This window comes from Camelina sativa, chromosome 3 (genome assembly GCF_000633955.1).
Source record: "Camelina sativa cultivar DH55 chromosome 3, Cs, whole genome shotgun sequence".
NCBI classification, from domain to species: Eukaryota; Viridiplantae; Streptophyta; class Magnoliopsida; order Brassicales; family Brassicaceae; genus Camelina; species Camelina sativa.
The window spans coordinates 13,133,170-13,151,575 of NC_025687.1; the positions used below are offsets into that span (position 1 = coordinate 13,133,170).

Consider the following 18,406-nt stretch of genomic DNA (forward strand, 5'->3'; position numbering starts at 1 on the left):
AAACCGAACCGAACCGAAATTCTTCAAATACCCGAATGGTTAGTAAAAATCTATATCCAAACTAACCGAAACCGAACCGAACCGAACCGACAATTAAATGGTTAACCGAAATATCCGAAAACCTAGAAGATATCAAATATTATATACTTAATATTATGCAAAACTATAAAATAAACTTAAAATATAAATTATTTCTAGATTCAAAACAATTAAATATTTTAAATAATCAATATATGTAAATGTTATTATTTTGAATTTACAAAGTTAAATACTATTTTGTAAAATTGAATCAATATTTTTCCCTTTTTTGTATTTTTGTTATTGTATATTTGGTTAATTTTGGTTATATTCGGTTAGTTTTGGTTATATTTGGTTTATTTGGTTAATGTTAATATAATTTATGTTAGTTATGGTTATTTATTTAAATAACCAAACCGAAACCGAACCGAAAGAAACCGAACCGAACTAAACCGAAATTTCATAAATATCCAAATGGTTACTATATTACTATATCCAAAATAACCGAAACCGAATACAACCGAACCGAAACCGAATGGTTAACCGAATGCCCAGGCCTACTTACAATTATTTTGTTGTTGTCAGAACTCCTTTTTTTTCTTATTACTGTATAACTCGTGTTTTATTATTACATATATACTGCATATGGGTAATTTAATTTAAATGGAGTTATTGGTTTGAGATTTGAATAGAGTTTTAAAAATTTTAAATATTATATGTAGATTTTGTTGTTATTAGATTAAAGATTTTTTAAATTTTGTTAAAGTTTAGTGTTATTAGTTTCTCGTTTGTAAAAAGTCTATTTAAAATTTTAACAAATTGGGTTATTGGATTCAGACTTTTATAAAGTCAATAAAATTTTTGTGTTATTCAATTAAAACAAATGAATCTAAGATGGTTAATGAATTCAATTATTATGTTACTGGTTCATGAAATAAAGTCATGAAAATATTACAAAAATACAGAGATTGTTTGGAGCATTTTAGAAGATTTAAAAAACTATAGAATACTTTCTAGCAATCTTTCAAAATCTTTCAAAATCTTTCATTTATTCACTATTAATGATTTTGTTGAACTTTTAAAAAATCTTTATAAATTGAAATCCAATAACACCCGCTTAAAGCTTACATTTTTAAAATCAAAGGAAACTTTAAAATGGTTTAGAACTGTTTAAAATTAATTTGGTCAACGGATATAATTAAGCAAGGTGAGCTATACAATCCCATGTACAGAGCCAAAGATAGTGCATCATCGTAAGAAGATTTGATGGATTCATCCCCTCTCTCGTGGCTTATAGATAAAATGATATAATTACGCAAACTGAAAACTATAAGAATTAGAATGACATAAAAGTTACATAGGTTGGTTAAGACATGTTTCCTTTTGCTCCCACTAGCACGATCATTGCTTATGATATGTACTCTCATATTCTTATTGTTTTTTTCTTTTGAATAACTAAAATGTTCTACGCCTAGATTCATTTTTCTAAGTGTAGGACCAAACCAGACCAGACCATGTTATATGATCTTGTCTCAAGATTCATTAGAACCCTGAAATCTTTACTAGTTAAGATATTGACTCTTTGTTACTTTTATTGTATGGTTCATTACAAAATATTTTTGGTTTTTGATATTTGATGGTTGCTATTGAAAACTGAAAAGATTTTATGTTTCTTTTCTTCTCTTTTTTATTTTAACCATTTCTTTTATTTCTAATATAAGATAATTCGGACCAAACTCCAACTTATATTCGGGTGAGTGTGAATATCGATAACTTATTCAGGATTTTCTAATATATTTACCATATTCGATTGATCAAAACCCATGGGTGCGAGTGTAGACTGTATACCGTAAGTGTTTTTTTTTTTTTGGTAAAACCAGATACCGTAAATCCTCAACCACCAACCACCATTTTTTGTCATATAAATATGATAAATTAAGTTGTGTGTATCAAATAAAGATATGTTGTAATTTGTAAATGAAAAATTATTTTCTATGGTTGATCTTGTTAATGGTTTAAAATGATGATACTTGTAGAAACTTGATTAAAAACTTAGAATTTTGCTAAAACATTAATTTTTACATTTAAAGTTTATTGTGACGTTTAAACAAAGTCTCACTCTTAGATTAGATGGAATATTGTACTTACTTTTAGCTTTGGTTATCCGTAAGTTTTGGTTAAGACATCGTTGTTGTTGCCCCCGTAATTGTATTTGCCACCATAAGATTCGGCAGAGATTTTTCTTTTCTTCTGTCAATATGAATGTTACAAGAAATTTTGGAATTAAGTTATACAATAAAAAAAAAGTTCCACTAAAACTGAGTACTATAGTTACAAGTAGTGAGAGTGAGACGTTATTATTTTTCTAATTAATCTTCCAAAACATTATGATCATTGCTTCTACTTGTAGAACTTAACTTCGTCTCGTTTCATAAGTCACTCTTTATCATAATCATAATCGTTCTTTGAAAGTTTAACTCTTTATGACGAAGATACCATAAGGGCAAGTCCCCGTTGCTTAAGCGTTGCTAAAGTATTACATATGAATAAATTTAATTGCTAAAGTATTATATGTGAATAAATTTAATTGATTTTGTATGATTTAGTTTAGAATTGTTGTTTAGCTAAGATGTTTTTGGTATGTTTAGAAACTTTGGGTGTCTCAGTTTTTGGTTGGGTAAGAGAAAAATAATTTTTTTTTTGTTAATTATATTTTTCTCTCTTCTCTCTCGTCTCTCTCGTCTCTCTCCTTTGATCGACAGAAGAAGAAGAAGAAATAAACCGACAAGGCGGTGGTGGATTGAAGAAGAAGAAGAAAAAATGAACCGACAAGGCGGTAGTGGACAACGGCTGAGATCAGCTAGACCCACCACAATTCACGATTGTGCTATCTCCGGCGATCTTATTGGTTTGCAGCGGCTTCTTAAAGACAATCCTTCTCTTTTCAATGAACGCAATCCCGTCGTATGTCCCCTCCCCCACTTTCTTTTCTTCTGTGTTGTTTTGCTGAATTCCAAATCTGTTACTTAAAGAACTCCGATTTTGATATGTGTTTGGTTCGGTACCGTATCGATTTAGACTAGTGAATGAATTTGAAGTTTTGGTGGTGAATTTGCATTTGAATCTGGTGAAATCGTATTCCCATGAATCAAAAATCTTGTTTTTTTTGTTTGATTTTGGGATTTTTGCAGATGTATCATACGCCACTTCATGTTTCTGTTGGTAATGGTAATGTTGATATAGTTAAGTATCTTCTTTCTTGGACTGGATCTGATAAAGTTGAGTTGGAAGCTATGAATACCGTAAGTCTTTGTTTTTTTTGTTTTCTCTCTCTGTGATTCTTGAAGATTTTTGATTTTGCATTTTTAATCAATGTTCCTTCAATGTTTTCTCTCAGTATGGTGAGACTCCAATGCACATGGCAGCCAAGAACGGTTGCAATGAAGCTGCTAAGCTACTCCTTGAGAGTGGTGCTTTGCGGTATGGTAGTCAATTACTTCGAAATTGTTGAGGATGAGTTATCTAATATTTTTGGATTAAGTGAGCTGAAGACACAACTGAGGTAATGGGCAAAAGGAATGCTTCTAGATGAGAGGATAATGGCTCTTGGGCTTAACATTGGAACTAGAAGACCTCCCCATATGGCATTTCTTGGAAACCCTGGAACAGGTGAAAGGAAATAAAATGCTTAATGATTATGCTTCTCTGTCTTTAAAACAAACCAATACATGACTGCTTTTGTTGATCCAACTAACAGGTAAAACCATGGTAGCTCGAGTTCTCGGGAAGTTGCTTAACACGGTTGGAATTTTACCAACTGATAAGGTAACTCTTGACTGTTACTTTATTCATTGATATCGTTGATGGTTTTGGTTGCTGGTCTGAGCGTATTTGGTCACATATCAGTTTGATTGACACAGTTATTATTCATTGATGTCTCTTTCTCTTTCTTAGTCTTTCGGATATTTGCATCATGAATTTTGCATCATTAAATTGACAAGAACTGTTTGGTAAATGTCACACTTAAACACTCAATGCTTTGTAACTTTTCATTGTTTGCTTGTATTGTCACACTTAAACACACATTGTTGGTTGTTGTCATAGTAATACACTTATTGTCTAGTGTTAGGTTATACTCAATGCTTGGTAGTTTTCATTGATTGCTTATTATGTCACATTTAAAAACCAAATACACTTACACCTCACTTCTAGTTATATATTAAGTGTTTAGCTGAACCTAAACACATACATTTCTTCTCCTTTACACACCTAACCAGACAATCAACCCTTCATTATTCTCGATCCTCTTTTAAACTCAACCCAGAAACTTGCCTATGGACCCATTTAGTGAAGCTTTAGGTTTTATGGACCTGTTAAGTAGTCAACAAGAAAGCCACACCTTTGAAACGCATTCGCATGCTGAGGAGGGTCCTGTAGGTGAACAGAAATCAAATGAGCATAGAAGGAAGTGGTCACACACAGAAGATGTGGCCCTCATCGGTGCTTGGTTGAACACTAGCAAGGATCCAATTGTTGTTGTCGATCAAAAATTTAGTACTTGTTGGTCACGAATTGCAACTTATTATGCTTCAAATCCTAAGCTAGTTGGTGTAGAAAAGAGAGAGCCTAGTCATTGTAAGCAAAGGTGGCAAAAGATCAATGAAACAGTCTGCAAGTTAGAAGCTATGAGGCTGCAACAAAGCTGAAATCAAGTGGCCAGAATGAAGATGATGTCATGAAAATGGCTTATGAAAGCTTTTTCAACGATTATAAGGTGAAGTTCACACTTGAGCATGCTTGGAGGGAGATTCGCCATGATCAGAAATGGTGTGGATCCAATTCTGAGAAAGGTAATGGAACATCAAAGAGAAGGAAAGCCAACAATGATCTTCGATCACAGTCATCAAGCTCTGTTCCAGTTACTCATGTAGAGGAGGAAGCTCGGCCTACTGGTATTAAGGCAGCAAAGGCGAAAGGTAAAAGGCTTGTAGACAAGCCAACCTCAGCTCCAAAAGGCTCTTCCCTCATCGAGTTTCAGAGCATGTGGGAGATAAGGCAAAAAGAATTTGCTTGAAAGAGAAACAGAGTATGATTGAAGAGAAGCAAAGCAAACATAAAATGCTTGACCATCTACTTGCTAAAGTTGAGCCTTTGACTGAAATGGAAATCGCTTTGAAGAATAAGATAATTAATGACATGTTGTCAAGTTAGTTTCAGTTTGAGTTTATGTTTGTTGTGTTTGTGTTTGTTGTGATGTGTTTAAGTTATTTACCGAATTTTTGTCAACTCTTGACTGTTAACGATGTGCTTGTATTGTTTCTCTCAATGTTTGCTTATGTTGTTTCAGTTTAACTTGTTTTAATGATATGCAATGGTCAAATGTTTAAGACACAATGTGCTTGTGTTGTGTTTAATATATTTATTGAATGTTTGTTGTGTTGTGTTTAAGATATTTCACCGAATGTTTGCTTGTGTTGTGTTTAAGATATGTCACCGAATGGTATGCAATGGTCTAATGATTGTTATGTCTCCTTCCATTATAGGATTACCGACAAGAAGAAGAAGAAGACAAGAAGCTTGTGGTCATGGACAAGAAGCTTTTGGTCATAGACAAGAAGCTTTTGGTCATAGACAACAAGCTTTTGGTCATGGACCTGCATCTTTTTTCTCACGGACAAGAAAGCTTTTGCTAGAGTCACATGTCTTGTTCACGGACCTGCATAGTTGGTCACGAACGAGAGTGTCATGCCTTTGTAACACCACAAGGTCGTCAATATATAAAAGCATCTTCGTAGACACATAAATGTATGCTTATTCGATTTCCAATTTGTACCCAGAATATCAAGCTTTTTCATCTTCCAAAAATACATATTCTTCATCTTCTACAATATTCTTCTCCCAGTTTATCAAGCTCTTCTTCTATTTTTTTTTAAATGGCATCTTCGTCTAATAACAATGAAGAAAAAATGGATGAGTATTTTGATCAAACACTCAACAATTATTTTGATCAAGCATTCCAGAATCGTTTTGATCAAGCAATGAATCCGTTGGAACCCAAGAAGAAGAAACAAGTCCACATTGAAAGAAAACGTGAAGTGGGTCACCAACGCTTATGGGATGACTATTTCCGTGAAGATGCAACATATCCTCCTAAAATCTTTCGTCGCCGTTTTAGAATGAACAAACCCTTGTTCATGCGTATTGTCGAATGACTCTCAACAGAAGTTCCATACTTTGAACAAAGAAGAAATGGTCACGGAAGGTTAGGTCTCTCTGCAATACAAAAGTGTACAGCAGCAATTCGTATGATGACATATGGTTCTGCAGCGGATGCGTTTGACGAATACCTCCGTCTTGCTGAAAGCACCGCTATGTTATGTTTGGAAAAGTTTGTTGAAGGAATAGTTCATTTATTTGGAGATGAGTATCTACACAGACCCACACTAGAAGATCTTCAATGACTACTCAATATTGGAGAGATACGCGGATTTCCCGGGATAATAGAAAGCATAGATTGTATGCACTGGGAGTGGAAGAATTGCCCGACTGCATGGAAATGTCAATATACATGTGGATCTGGAAAGCCAACAATTGTTTTAGAGGTTGTAGCTTCACAAGACCTCTGGATATGGCACGCATTTTTTGGAGCTCCATGTACATTAAACGATATCAATATTCTCGGTCGCTCACCAGTTTTTGATGACATATTATAAGGTGTAGCTCCCAAAGTAAAATACATTGTCAACGGACGACAATATCATATGGCTTACTATCTTACCGATGATATTTATCCAAAATGGGCTACTTTTGTCAAATCAATTTCAATGCCACAAGATCCGAAAGCATCGTTATTTGCTACATACCAAGAAGTTGTACGTAAAGATGTCGAGCGTGCTTTTGGAGTCTTGCAAGCTCGATTTGCCATAGTCAAAAACCCAGCTCTTATGTTGGATAAGGTAAAAATTGGAAAAATAATGAGAGCATGTATCATATTGCACAACATGATTGTAGAAGATGAACGTGATGGGTATACTCAGTATGATGAGGCCACATTTGCACAAGTAGAATCAAACCGAACTTCAGAAGTGGATTTCACGTATTCTACAGACATCCCTTCAAATCTCAGAAATATGATGGGCGATATGATAACCATTCGAAATGAAGTTCATGAGAAGAAAATACATGACCGACTGCAAAAAATTTGGTTGAGCATATATGAGAAAAGTTTGGCACAAATCAATATTAAAATTAATCATTTCGTAATCTATTTTTAATATGATTTTATGTAATGTTTATTTAAAATTTTATTGAATGCAATATTGGTAAGTGTTTTAAAAGTATAGAAGTCTTATGAATTTAAACAAAATACCATAATAGTTTACAATAAATATATATATATATATATATATATTATTTTTTTTAAGAACCTTAAATTCAACAACCTTCAATTGACCCATAAAATATTAAAGTTTTTTAAGAAGTTTTTAATTTTATTTTTTTCCAAAATTAAGAATAAGATATGTTTTAAGATACGATGGAATGCCCTAACAATAAGAACCGGTTTAACATGACGTGTAGCTTATTCTAAAATCTGTCTGTATTTGATGAAATATGTCGTAGAAGTCAACGGTCAATGATACAAACATGGGACTAAAAATCAAACCAAATTTACATCAACCGGAATAAACCGGTTTACAATTTCGGTTTAAATTGGATCGTCTCCTCGGAATTANAAAAAAAAAAAAAACCAGATTCGTCGTTGAACTCAGATTGATTCCGCGAAGAAGAAAGATGGAGAAGAAGGAGGAGAAGAAATCTCAGATTTCGTCAACGGAAGCTGTTCTTCTCGGAGCTCTAGCTCCAGGCGTTAATGTCCGTACACTAATCTCTCTCTCTTCTAATTCTTCGTAAGCCCCCTTTGTGTGGATACTTGCTTGGTTTTTAAACCCTAAGTTTGGATCGTAATTTATGTACAGGGTCCAACATGGAACACTCTGAGATTCGCGTTTCTACTACTGGGTCTTTGTCTAGCTTTCATGCTCTCTGTAGCTTTCACCAGTGGCCAATCAATCTTGCTTGTTCATGTTGGCTTTCTCATTATCATCGCCGCTTCTCTCTTTATCCTTCTCAATTGGTAATGTCAATCTCTTTAACTCAATTCTGTTTTAGGATTAATAATCGATTCGTGTTAGATCTGATTCCTAAACTATCTAATGAGTACATATCAGATAAGGTTGTAGGGTTTTTGTTTTGTGTATATCTGTAGAAAAGATCTCATCTTTGTGTTACTTACTTGATGTCTCTGTTGGCCCGTTTTGTAAGATTCTGAAGGTTTTTTTTTTTTACTTTGATTAAAGATTATGGAAAGAGATGAATGTTACTGAGAGTATGCATCTTGAAGAGTATATAAATTTCACTAGTTGCTTACAGTGCCTTTTGTTCTGTAGGTTTCTTGATCAGACAGGATTAGTACAAGTGGAGACACAAATGCAGGAGCTGAATTTGCTACCTAATGATAAAACCAAATGATCATGCACACACCGGTAGAGGCAGACACGTGTGTAACAGAACAGTTAACAACAGATATACCTAGCAGATAGGAGGATTGGATTTGGTACAAGAAGGAGATCCTGTTTCTATTGTTGTTACATAGTATTTGCGTTCTTATTACTCTTTCCTTGGTAGTCTCTTCTTGTTTTCTTTTCTTTCTTTGGCTTGAGGAAAACAGCAAGGGAACTGAAACAAGAGCTTCACCTTTACTTGCTCGATTCTCCAATAGTACTAGTTCCTCTTTTTTTGGTTTCCTTTATTTGTAACTGCTTCTTGGAAGCTATGCCAGACTAAGTTTATTCCTCCCATGTTAGACGGTGATTATTATCGGATACAGATTGTTTTCAACGTATACTTTTTTTATTTTGTAATGATCTCAAAGGCTAATCTAATTCATTTCTCAAGAAAAAAAAGAACTTGATGGATTCAAAAACTTTTCAAGTTTCCTTTCTTTGTTTGCTTATCTACAACGAATCCTTCTCTTATTATAGGTTTCAGTTCTCTTGAAAAATTGTGCAACAACACAAGGAGACAAAACAATAACTACAGGTTGTCACGACTTGCCAACTTGAGATAGTTTCTTGTTAACTCGCTCACTTGTGCGTCTTTAGTTGTTCATATGTGCAGGAGAAGGTCCTCTTAACCTCTGACTGTTCTCATTCAGCCACTCTTTCTCTCTCAGAAATCTAAGAAACGGTCCGGGATCGTCACTGAAGCCATAAGCATTTGTTGTGTTCTGTTGACCGTTGTAGAGCTTCTCTCCTCTAGATTCATTTTCTTCCATGTAGAGCTGAGGGTAAAACGTTGGGTTTTCAGCAGAGACCGTTGGTTGTTCGTTTGGTGTCCCGTACTTGGCTAATAGACTGATCTTGGAAGACCCATGAGCCAAGAAGTTTCTCAAATTGTTTGTCCCTTGAGCTTGATAGGAATAGGCTGGTCCAAGATTCCGACTTTCTCTGTACCGACGTAACCATTCAGAAGAAGAAATCCCAACAAATGGTGGATTTGTGTATGGCTTCATAACACCGGGTAGTTCCATATATCTTTTCTGGTCATAGAAGCTCTCTGCTTTGTTAGTACTAGCGTCATTATGGAACCAAGAAGCGTCTTCAGGCAGTAATGGAGCAGACGGAGTAGGAGGTGAATAAGAAGACGCAGGATGCTCGGTGCTGCTACTAATAGAGAGACTATCAAACGATGAAACAGGTGCTGTTTCATCAATAGGGCCCAACCCGTTTGGTATACTTAAACCGTGTCGTCCATTCTCTTTGTTCTTGTCAACCACCCACGCGCTCAGCGATGGAGGTCTTCCTGAGATAGTGCCTTCTTCTTGATGCAAATGTTGTGAATCCGTGTCCTTAAGGCCTTGTGTAAAGCTGAAACTTTCAGAGCCAGTATCCTCTGAGCTATGGTTCACAACGAGTGATAAGGTACGTCTTAGGCTTTCATCGGATGTAGTTGTTGGATTTCCTGAACTTGTGCTATCGGAACTGAGTGGCTCTGTTGCAATGCCAGAAGAATAGATTGGAGCAGACTGACACCTTACGAGCGGCTTGAGAAGAATGACTTCTTCCTCTTCTGCAGGCACAGATTTATCATTCTCAGAAGGAATGATTTCAACCGGTCCTATTGTAACACATTTTCTGTTACTACTCTCTCCATTTCCATGAAAGAGCTCTTCTTTGCATTCCAATTCACCTGAAGTTGTGTAGAACTGAGTCCTTTGCTTGTCAAAGAATAGCCACTTTTGATAACCCTTCTTCTGCCTACTTGTGATCTCAATTGCGGCATTAATAATTCGTTGAAGACGAAGCTCCTTCTCTCTATCAAAACTCTCCCGTAGATCCATTTGACGTGAGAAATCCAAAAGTACATGTATGGGAGCCAGAGGAGCCAAAGACTTCAGTTCATGATCTTCCCACAGAGCTACCAACATTTTTGCAGAGCAGTCTTTGCCTTTCACTTCTAACCGGTTCAAGAAATCAACAAGTTTTCCAAAGAAATAAGATATTGCACTCTCGCTCTTCTCATCAAACCTGTATTCTTCTTCGTCTACCTTGTGAAGCAGAAGGGGTAAGAAGTCTAGAAATACAAGTAGAGCAGGTAAGAGAGGGCAAGAATCCAAGGGACTCGTCTTCAAACATCTCTCAACAACTCTCCCCATGACAATGAACACCATAGTTAATGCTAAATTTAGCTTATCTTCCTCTTTTACGTTGTCTGATCCATTAACCTCGGCGAAGTTGTGGAAGATGAAGATGAAAACCACAACAAGTTGGAGAATTTTATAAGGTCCCTTTCTCACTGTGTCCATAAATTGATAAGACTCCAGTATGGCTTCTACATTTCTATCATCTGCTGCCAACGCTGCATCCAGTTCTCTTATAGTTGAGGCAAATGCACAACCGAACTCATCGAACCTGAAACAAACCAGAAAGATTTGGAGAGAAGAACAATTTTGGAGAAACATCAAGAACTTAGAGCTAAAAGATGAGAAAACGTGGTACTTCATTCGATCTTACTTATGATCCAAACATACCTGGATTTGAGGAAAAAGAAGCTAGTTGTTCGAACAACTAGGGGCCATAAATCAATTCCAGCCACTAGTTCTCCTTTCGCTTTTGACAAATCGTTCACAGAAACATTTATCTCTGATGGATTTAAGAAGTTGAACTGTGGATCAGTAGACAGAGACTTCAAAGGAGAAGACCTGTTCTGCAGTAGATAAAACAAGCATTTTGAGCAATGTACGGCAAAGATAACCCAATTGCAGATAAATAGAAAAGTGTCATTGAATCAGTCACCTTCTCAAACAACAAAAGAAGATTGTTCAAAGCACCAGGAAAAGGTTCTTTCACAGCTAAGCTTCTTACACAATGGTACAGAGCCAAAAACTCATCACCAACATATGTCGCCAATACAGCTAGCTACACAAATGTAAGAGAATTACTCAGAAGTGGCAAATAAAACAAAACAGAGTAGTGGAAGAAGAATTAGTTACCTGGTTATGAGGATTCCCACTATCAGGCCAAGACTCTGCAGCTTCAAGATAGTATGCAGCTGCGGTTGACCAATTCGGATGTTCTTGCGTTTTCAGATATTGTTCTTTATACCTTTCAAGATCTCCGAGACAAATATAGAAACGATGGCACAAGAATCTGCTTTTTTGTTCTCCAGATTCTTCAGAGAGTCTTTGGTAATATCCTCTGACTTTGGAAATCAGATTCTGGTAAAACTCAGCTGCTTTTAACAGAAACAACTTGAATGCTTTCATATGCTTGACATGATCATCTGTTTTAAGGCCCTTACGAAACTCATCGATGTGCTTATAGTGGAGTTTCCAGAGACAGAACTCTACTTCTTGAAGCTCTTCGTGCTGTAGATTGCTTTTAAAGATTTGCTCGTAGGTGGAGCCTGCTTTTGCGTATGATTCAGTAACATCGGGATGCAATATACCCTTTGAATGGATTAATGTCCACAGCTGCTTCTCAATGTTATTTACCTGGCAAAAGACATCATTCAATTTGTTTGTTCAATGTTCATATACAGAAACAGTAAAAGAGATGCTGTCAGCAAAAACAAGAAGCTTACCTCTACAAGAAATCTAGGGTTATGTTTCTGATCAGCTGAATTGGCATTACTCTTGGGTAATTTTCCAGTAGAACCTTCCATCCTCTTTGGAATCAGACAAGAGTGGTTCAAAATTTGGAGACAGAGCACAAAAGCAGGCCTGAGAAATATTGAAAAACTAACAAAGATCAAGAATTTAGCATAAACAGTAGAGAAAAAAAGGAAGAAGCTTCAGGACTAGAAGAAACTCATGAGTGCTTGGTCTGCAAGAAAACTATATCATCTAACCTGAACTGGGTAAGCTTAAAGTCAGAAGCTTTGGGTGAAACTAAAGAAACCCAGATGATGAAAAATCTCCAAGAAACAAACAGTAGCTAAATTCAAGAATTAGAAAGAGAAGAACATCAGCTAAGAGAGAGATATCACAATCAAAGAAGCAAAGTAAAGAAAGAGGGGAAGATGAGAATCGGAGGAGAGAGTGAATCTTTTTAGAAGGAAAACGAAAAGACAAAAGGGAGAAGAGGATGGACTTTACCAGAAGAAACTTTGACGTACGGAGGTTAGAAAAGAAGAAGCCAAGCGAAGTGTGTCACATGGAAGAGAGAGAAAGAGAGAGATAGGATTTGGCTTGCTCAGTTGTGAAGCGGACAAAGTAGAAAGGTAGCTGATGATGATGTTGATGAATTGATTATGATGGTGATGATGATGATGAAGGAATTGATATGCAAAGGTGGATACATATCTGATCCATTATTCCACTTCTTCTTCCAAGAGCCCCAACTACTCATTTGTTTCTCCACCAAATAGTTAGATATATTTTTAGTTCATTTTTCTCCTTAAAATTTTCTGGAAGGATTCAGCTAAATGATTCGAAAAAAACAAATAAATTATTTTTTGGTTGAGTACTTTGTTGGAACACAAGTATGTTTAGGGCGTGAATGGTTGTAGCAATTAGGGTGGCAAATCTGTCAGCAGATTAAATCGTTTTTTATTTATCATTCACAAGTTTAGTTCGCAGTGGTGCGGTTCAAAAGATACAGATAAAAAACCACTCCGGACTAACTGTGCACTATTTTGTGTACAAATAAAGTTAGTCAATAGCGATATGGTATCCGCTCTATTATTGGGGCGGACTAAACCGCTGACGAATTTAGCCGCCTCTACCACAGTCACCATTCAAATCCTTAATGTTCATAATACTAGATTTAGAGTTTGAGTTATGGAAAATACAAATTATACCGAGAATTATAGGTAAATTTATAGGAAATGTCTACTGTAATACAAGTAGAACCGTTTATACTATTTTGTTTTTTTTGTAGTATGAGTAAAAATAATAGGTTGCAAAGTTGAATGTGAAATGTATTTTTTAAATATTGCATTTTCATGAAGTTAAATTTGTTTGTCGTAAAGAATAAAAAAAAATATATGTAAATTATCAAATAATAAAAGATGTTATCAAATTACGTTAGTTTTGTAAAATATACTTGAATTGTATTCTCTGTATAAAATAATGGTGTAATTAATTTCTACGATTTTGCTACCACGTCATTTAAAAAAATGCTCTAGTATTAGACTGTGTAATGCATCTAATCCTACTAATAAAAAAAGGAATTTAGAGGCAACAAAAGTTACCCACGCCACATTTAAATATTCCTTGACGTTTAAGCCAAACCTTCCTTTATACTTAACTTTAGGGATATAGTATATAATTCTATTTTATTTTTCTAAATAAATTTTATCAGCTGATCTGGTCAGCTTTGCTAGAAAAGCATCAAAATATTTTAGAGTGAAATTCTCTCTCAAGGATCACTACAATGTTTGTCTCAAATTTGGATAATGTCCGACTAATGCTAATGCTAGAGAATAATTGGATAACCTGCATTTTTAACTACCAGATAAACTAATTGGGACAAATTCCAATTAACAAATTTTTACACAACTGTCAATTTTGTCTCCAAGGTATATAGTCCTATTTGACTTAAGCATATTATGATTTATGAGCTTTATAGTGAGCTTTCAGCATTTGTCAGACTCGATGATAAAAGATAATTTGTCTGACTAGAATTTGGATACATATATCAGTACGATTCAAAATAATTAATTTCGTCTAATAAATAGTTATAGTCTTAAAAAATAGTTTGTTCGAAGACCCAAAAAAAATTATAATAATAACAAAACGATAGAGATAAAAATCGATAAGTTGTCTTATTCAATTCCATAAATTTGGAAATTTTCTTGTTCGACAAAATAAATATTGAGAATAAGACTGTTTTAAACTCATATACTTGGTATATAATGGTCCAAACAAATTAATTATAGATTGATAGATCATAGATATAGTTGTGTGTGTTTATTGATATACTCACATATAATTTAAGCGATTAAATATGAAAAGATGGTAAAAGTTAAAAAAAATCCACGACATCTTCTTTACCTTGATCTTAATTTTAAATTAAAACTTGTCTAGTTAAGTATTGATATCCCACAAATCACAAGATTAGCTACAATGTTTGTTACTTGACATCACCTCAAAGAGATGACTTGTTATTTTGGTTTATATGTATGTGATGGACCCATGCGTATTAAAAACAAAGACGAACAATGCACGTAATTGAACGGGAAATTTACCAACACAACTTTCTTCATTTTTATCATTTTAAAAGAGAGGAAATATCTTTGATGATTGATGTTGATATATTTGATGATCGATACACTTTTTTTTTTTTTGTCAATCAGTTTTTATATTGATAAAACAACGTTTCATCTACATAAAAGAGAGAGTACGGGTCTGCTTAGCAAGATTATATGCGACCTGATTTTGGTTTCGAGGAATGAAAAAGAAATTACAGAAACTAAAGCAACTAGATAGATTCAGGATATCGTGGAGAATCCTGTGAAGGTCCTTCGATTGGAACTTCAAATTCAGGGCCTTGACTAGCAATTGAGAGTCTGAGGCAAACGATAGGTGTGTGGACATTGCAACTTCCACCGCGGTGAGAGTTGTCAGCGCTTCGGCCATTAGAGGAGAGTGGACATTGTCCACTAGATCTGATCCCTGTTGGAGGATACGGTCAGTCCGATCCTTGAAGGCCCATCCAAGTCCTGTTTTAGACTCTGCAGTCCAAAAGGCATCTGTAAAACAGGTAATTAGGTTATTGATGTGATGGGTCTGACCTAGGGGAGGAGCGGTCTTGGTTAGGGTGTGTTGATTAGTTTTCCCGGATTGGACTTGTTGCCATTCTTTTGCCCTGGTTATAGCTAGGTGGAGAGCATCTTCCACTAGGATCTGTTCCTTGTCAAATAAGAGCTTATTGCGAGTCGTCCATAAAACCCATAGGATCCATGGGGCTAGGGGTCCATTGCCAATACCCGTGGGAGGTAGGCAAATTAACTGGTTTACTACCTTGATACCTTCAGCCGCAGATGTCATCACTTGGGCTGAGAAACTATTACTGAAAGGGGCCAAATCCCAGAGTTTTGTCGCAAAGGGGCAAGTGAAGAATAAATGGAGCTCAGATTCAGTCTCTTGGCAATGGGGGCAACTAGCATTTTCCGAAATGTTGCGATGAGTAAGGTTACTTCCCACAGGGATGGCTTGTTGAACTATTTTCCACATCAAGAGTTTTATTTTCTGTGATGTCTTGATACTCCAGATATTCCGTTGCCAGTTGAAAGGGTCTAGGTTTACGCGGAGAGCACTTTTTGATAAGGTCGATATTCCAAGTGGTTGTGCCTGGTAATAGGAGGTCAGCGACTGTCCACAAGTGTGATTCCTCATATGGAGGTCCCATTGGGATTGAGGGAGTGTCAAGAGATAGCCATGGGCTCTTCCACAGGGGTATTGATCTACCTGAGCCGATGAGGTAACCCACATGAGGTTTTAGTAGATCTCGACCAATGCAAATACCCCTCCAGCCGTGTGATGCTGAGTTTGGTACTACACTGTCCAAAAAGCTTGATTGACTACAGTATTTACCGAGTAGGACCCTTGCTAGTAGCCAGTTAGGGACTGTGAGGATCTGCCAGCTTACTTTAGCTAGGAGAGCATCGTTAAAAGCTGTGATGTCTCTGAAACCCAAACCCCCCAATCTGAACGGTTTCGTCATCCTCTTCCAGGAGATCCATCACATCTTTTTCTTCTCTGTGTTATGGTCCCACCAAAAGCGAGTTAAAGCATATTGAATTCTTTTGCAGAGATTATTTGGCAGTTTAAAGTACGACATGGAGTATGTGGGCATAGCTGCTAAAACCGATTTCAACATGACCAATTTTCCCGCAGATGAGAGGAACCTGGAAGACCAGTTTAAAGCTTTCTGCTTTATCTTATCCACTATCATACTGAAGAAGTCCTTTTTCTTGCGACCAAATAGCTCAGGCAGTCCCAGGTACTTTCCTTGCCCTCCTTCTTTTTGTATCCCTAGGATTCTCTTTGCTATTTCTTTAGATGCTTCTGGAGTCTTAGCCGCAAAGGTGATTGAGGATTTTGTTTGGTTGATTTGTTGACCAGAAGCTTGCTCAAAGATGTGTAGGATACTTTTCAGTTTTGAGCAACTCTGAGGATCGGATAGGCAGAAAAACATCGTGTCATCAGCAAACAAGATATGATTGACTCTAGGGCTGCCTGACGCTACTCTTAGGCCAAGCAAATTGCCTCCGACTTGTGCTTTGGAACATAGACCAGATAATACCTCACTGCAGATTATGAAAAGGTATGGGGAGAGAGGGTCCCCTTGTCGGATACCTCTCTCAGGGATAACTAATCCACATGCCTGTCCATTCAGTAGATAGGAGTACTCTACTGTATTGATGCATTGCATGATCCATTGGATCCAGGTTTGGTGGAAGCCCATTCTCACCATGACCTCTTTAATAAAGCTCCACTCAAGTCGATCATAGGCCTTGCTCATATCGGTATTAATGGCCATAAAGCATCTCTTCTTTGCTTTAGAGGTTTTCAGGTAGTGTAAAGCTTCGTGTGTGATCAACACATTATCAGCTATGGCTCGCTGCGGGACGAAAGCAGATTGATTCTCCGATATGTAAAAGTGTCAAATGGGTTGTAGCCTTTTTGCGAGGATCTTAGAGATTACTTTGTAGTACACAGAGCAGAGGGCTATTGGTCTATAATCTGAGACTTTCTTTGGGTTTATGATCTTAGGAATAAGTCTAACATGTGTGGTGTTTATTTTCAGGGGTTAGGAGCCAGAGGTGAAGAAAGCTTGAATTTATGATGTGATCTGAGGTCCCACTATATCCCAGTTTCCTTGGAAAAAGCTTGCTGAGAAGCCATTAGGGCCTGGTGCTTTGTCTGCATGTATGGAGAAGCATGCATTTTTCACTTCGATAGTTGAGGGCAGGGCAGTGAGCTTGTTGTTCATTTCATCAGTAATACAAGGGGAAATTCCTGCTTCTATAACCGCACGTCTTGTACCAGGTTCTGATTTAAACATATTCTGAAAATAATTGGAAATAGTGTCAGATATCTCCTTTTCCTCATATACTGGTATACCATCAGGTCCTTCGATAACAGAGATATTGTTCATTGCATTGCGAGATTTTTTTGTTGCATGGAAAAATCCGGTGTTTTTATCTCCAAGTGTCAGCCACAGGTTGCGGCTTCTTTGCTTCCAAAAGGCTTCCTCCTTTTGATAAGCAGATATAAGCTCCTTGTTTAAACAATCAATGGTTTCCTGTGGTGCCGTGTCATCAGACATGGCTTCCTCCAACTTGTCACGAAGATTGAGAATTTCCTTTTGGGTATTCAAAAGTTGATGTTTACTCCATTTTATGATATAGTTTCTGCAGGATCTAGGGCGGGAGTCAACACATTGGTGGGGGGAAGCGTTCCAGGCCTCAAACACTAGCTTTTTGACTTCTGGGTTCTCTCGTAATCTCCTATCAAACCTGAACAAGCCAAGTTGTTTTTTCTTTTTTGGATCAAAAGAGGTGACTAGTGGTCTGTGATCGGATCCTTCAAAACGGAGATACTCGCTTCTTCCAGAAGGATAGGCTAGGATCCTTTCACTCTTAGCCATGGCTCTATCTAACCTGCATCTGACTAAGTGTGTATGTCTCTTACCTCACCAGGATAGACTGTTTCCAGAATGCTTGAGGTCATAAAATTCATGATGGAGCTTTCTGGACGTTGTGGTCCTCCCACCTTTTCTGATTGGTGAACAATGTCATTAAAATCTCCAATGATAATCCAGGGAAAAGATCTTTCGTTTGAGTACTCTTGGAGGTGATTCCAAGCTTCCACTCTTTTTGA

At 36.5% G+C, this 18,406-nt stretch overlaps 2 protein-coding genes and 1 long non-coding RNA gene across 8 annotated transcripts; 2 read left to right on the forward strand and 1 right to left on the reverse strand.

Annotated features, from left to right (window-relative positions):
* Positions 2,938-3,453, forward strand: LOC109131418. Its single transcript, XR_002037056.1, has 3 exons — positions 2,938-2,982; positions 3,210-3,320; positions 3,416-3,453. It is a non-coding gene; the product is annotated as an uncharacterized LOC109131418 (long non-coding RNA).
* On the forward strand, positions 7,765-8,918 carry LOC104776880. Its single transcript, XM_010501032.2, has 3 exons — positions 7,765-7,890; positions 7,995-8,152; positions 8,466-8,918. The coding sequence occupies exons 1-3, from the start codon at positions 7,810-7,812 to the stop codon at positions 8,545-8,547; spliced, it is 321 nt and encodes a 106-aa protein (XP_010499334.1). The 5' UTR covers positions 7,765-7,809; the 3' UTR covers positions 8,548-8,918.
* LOC104776881 (protein SMG7L-like) lies at positions 8,990-12,951 on the reverse strand. 6 transcript variants are annotated; one of them, XM_010501035.2, is made up of 7 exons: positions 12,674-12,951; positions 12,427-12,512; positions 12,160-12,298; positions 11,570-12,070; positions 11,373-11,495; positions 11,108-11,283; positions 8,990-10,988 (listed from the first exon to the last, which is right to left on the reverse strand). In XM_010501035.2, exons 3-7 carry the CDS (start codon positions 12,238-12,240, stop codon positions 9,176-9,178), a joined length of 2,694 nt encoding a protein of 897 aa, XP_010499337.1. In that variant the 5' UTR covers positions 12,241-12,298; positions 12,427-12,512; positions 12,674-12,951; the 3' UTR covers positions 8,990-9,175. The 6 variants fall into 6 exon arrangements, with proteins under 6 accessions (XP_010499337.1, XP_010499336.1, XP_010499340.1 ...); XM_010501034.2 differs by having other exon boundaries at positions 12,669-12,951; XM_010501038.1 differs by having other exon boundaries at positions 12,160-12,316; positions 12,674-12,677.

Coding starts and splice junctions, on each gene's coding strand:
- LOC104776880 (XM_010501032.2), top strand. CDS start 7,810: ATGGAGAAGAAGGAGGAGAAGAAATCTCAGATTTCGTCAACGGAAGCT. Junction 7,891..7,994: donor CTCTAGCTCCAGGCGTTAAT/GTCCGTACACTA, acceptor ATTTATGTACAG/GGTCCAACATGGAACACTCT. Junction 8,153..8,465: donor CTCTTTATCCTTCTCAATTG/GTAATGTCAATC, acceptor TTTGTTCTGTAG/GTTTCTTGATCAGACAGGAT.
- LOC104776881 (XM_010501036.2), bottom strand. CDS start 12,240: ATGGAAGGTTCTACTGGAAAATTACCCAAGAGTAATGCCAATTCAGCT. Junction 12,071..12,159: donor ACCCTAGATTTCTTGTAGAG/GTAAGCTTCTTG, acceptor GTCTTTTGCCAG/GTAAATAACATTGAGAAGCA. Junction 11,284..11,372: donor TTCTTTTGTTGTTTGAGAAG/GTGACTGATTCA, acceptor TATCTACTGCAG/AACAGGTCTTCTCCTTTGAA.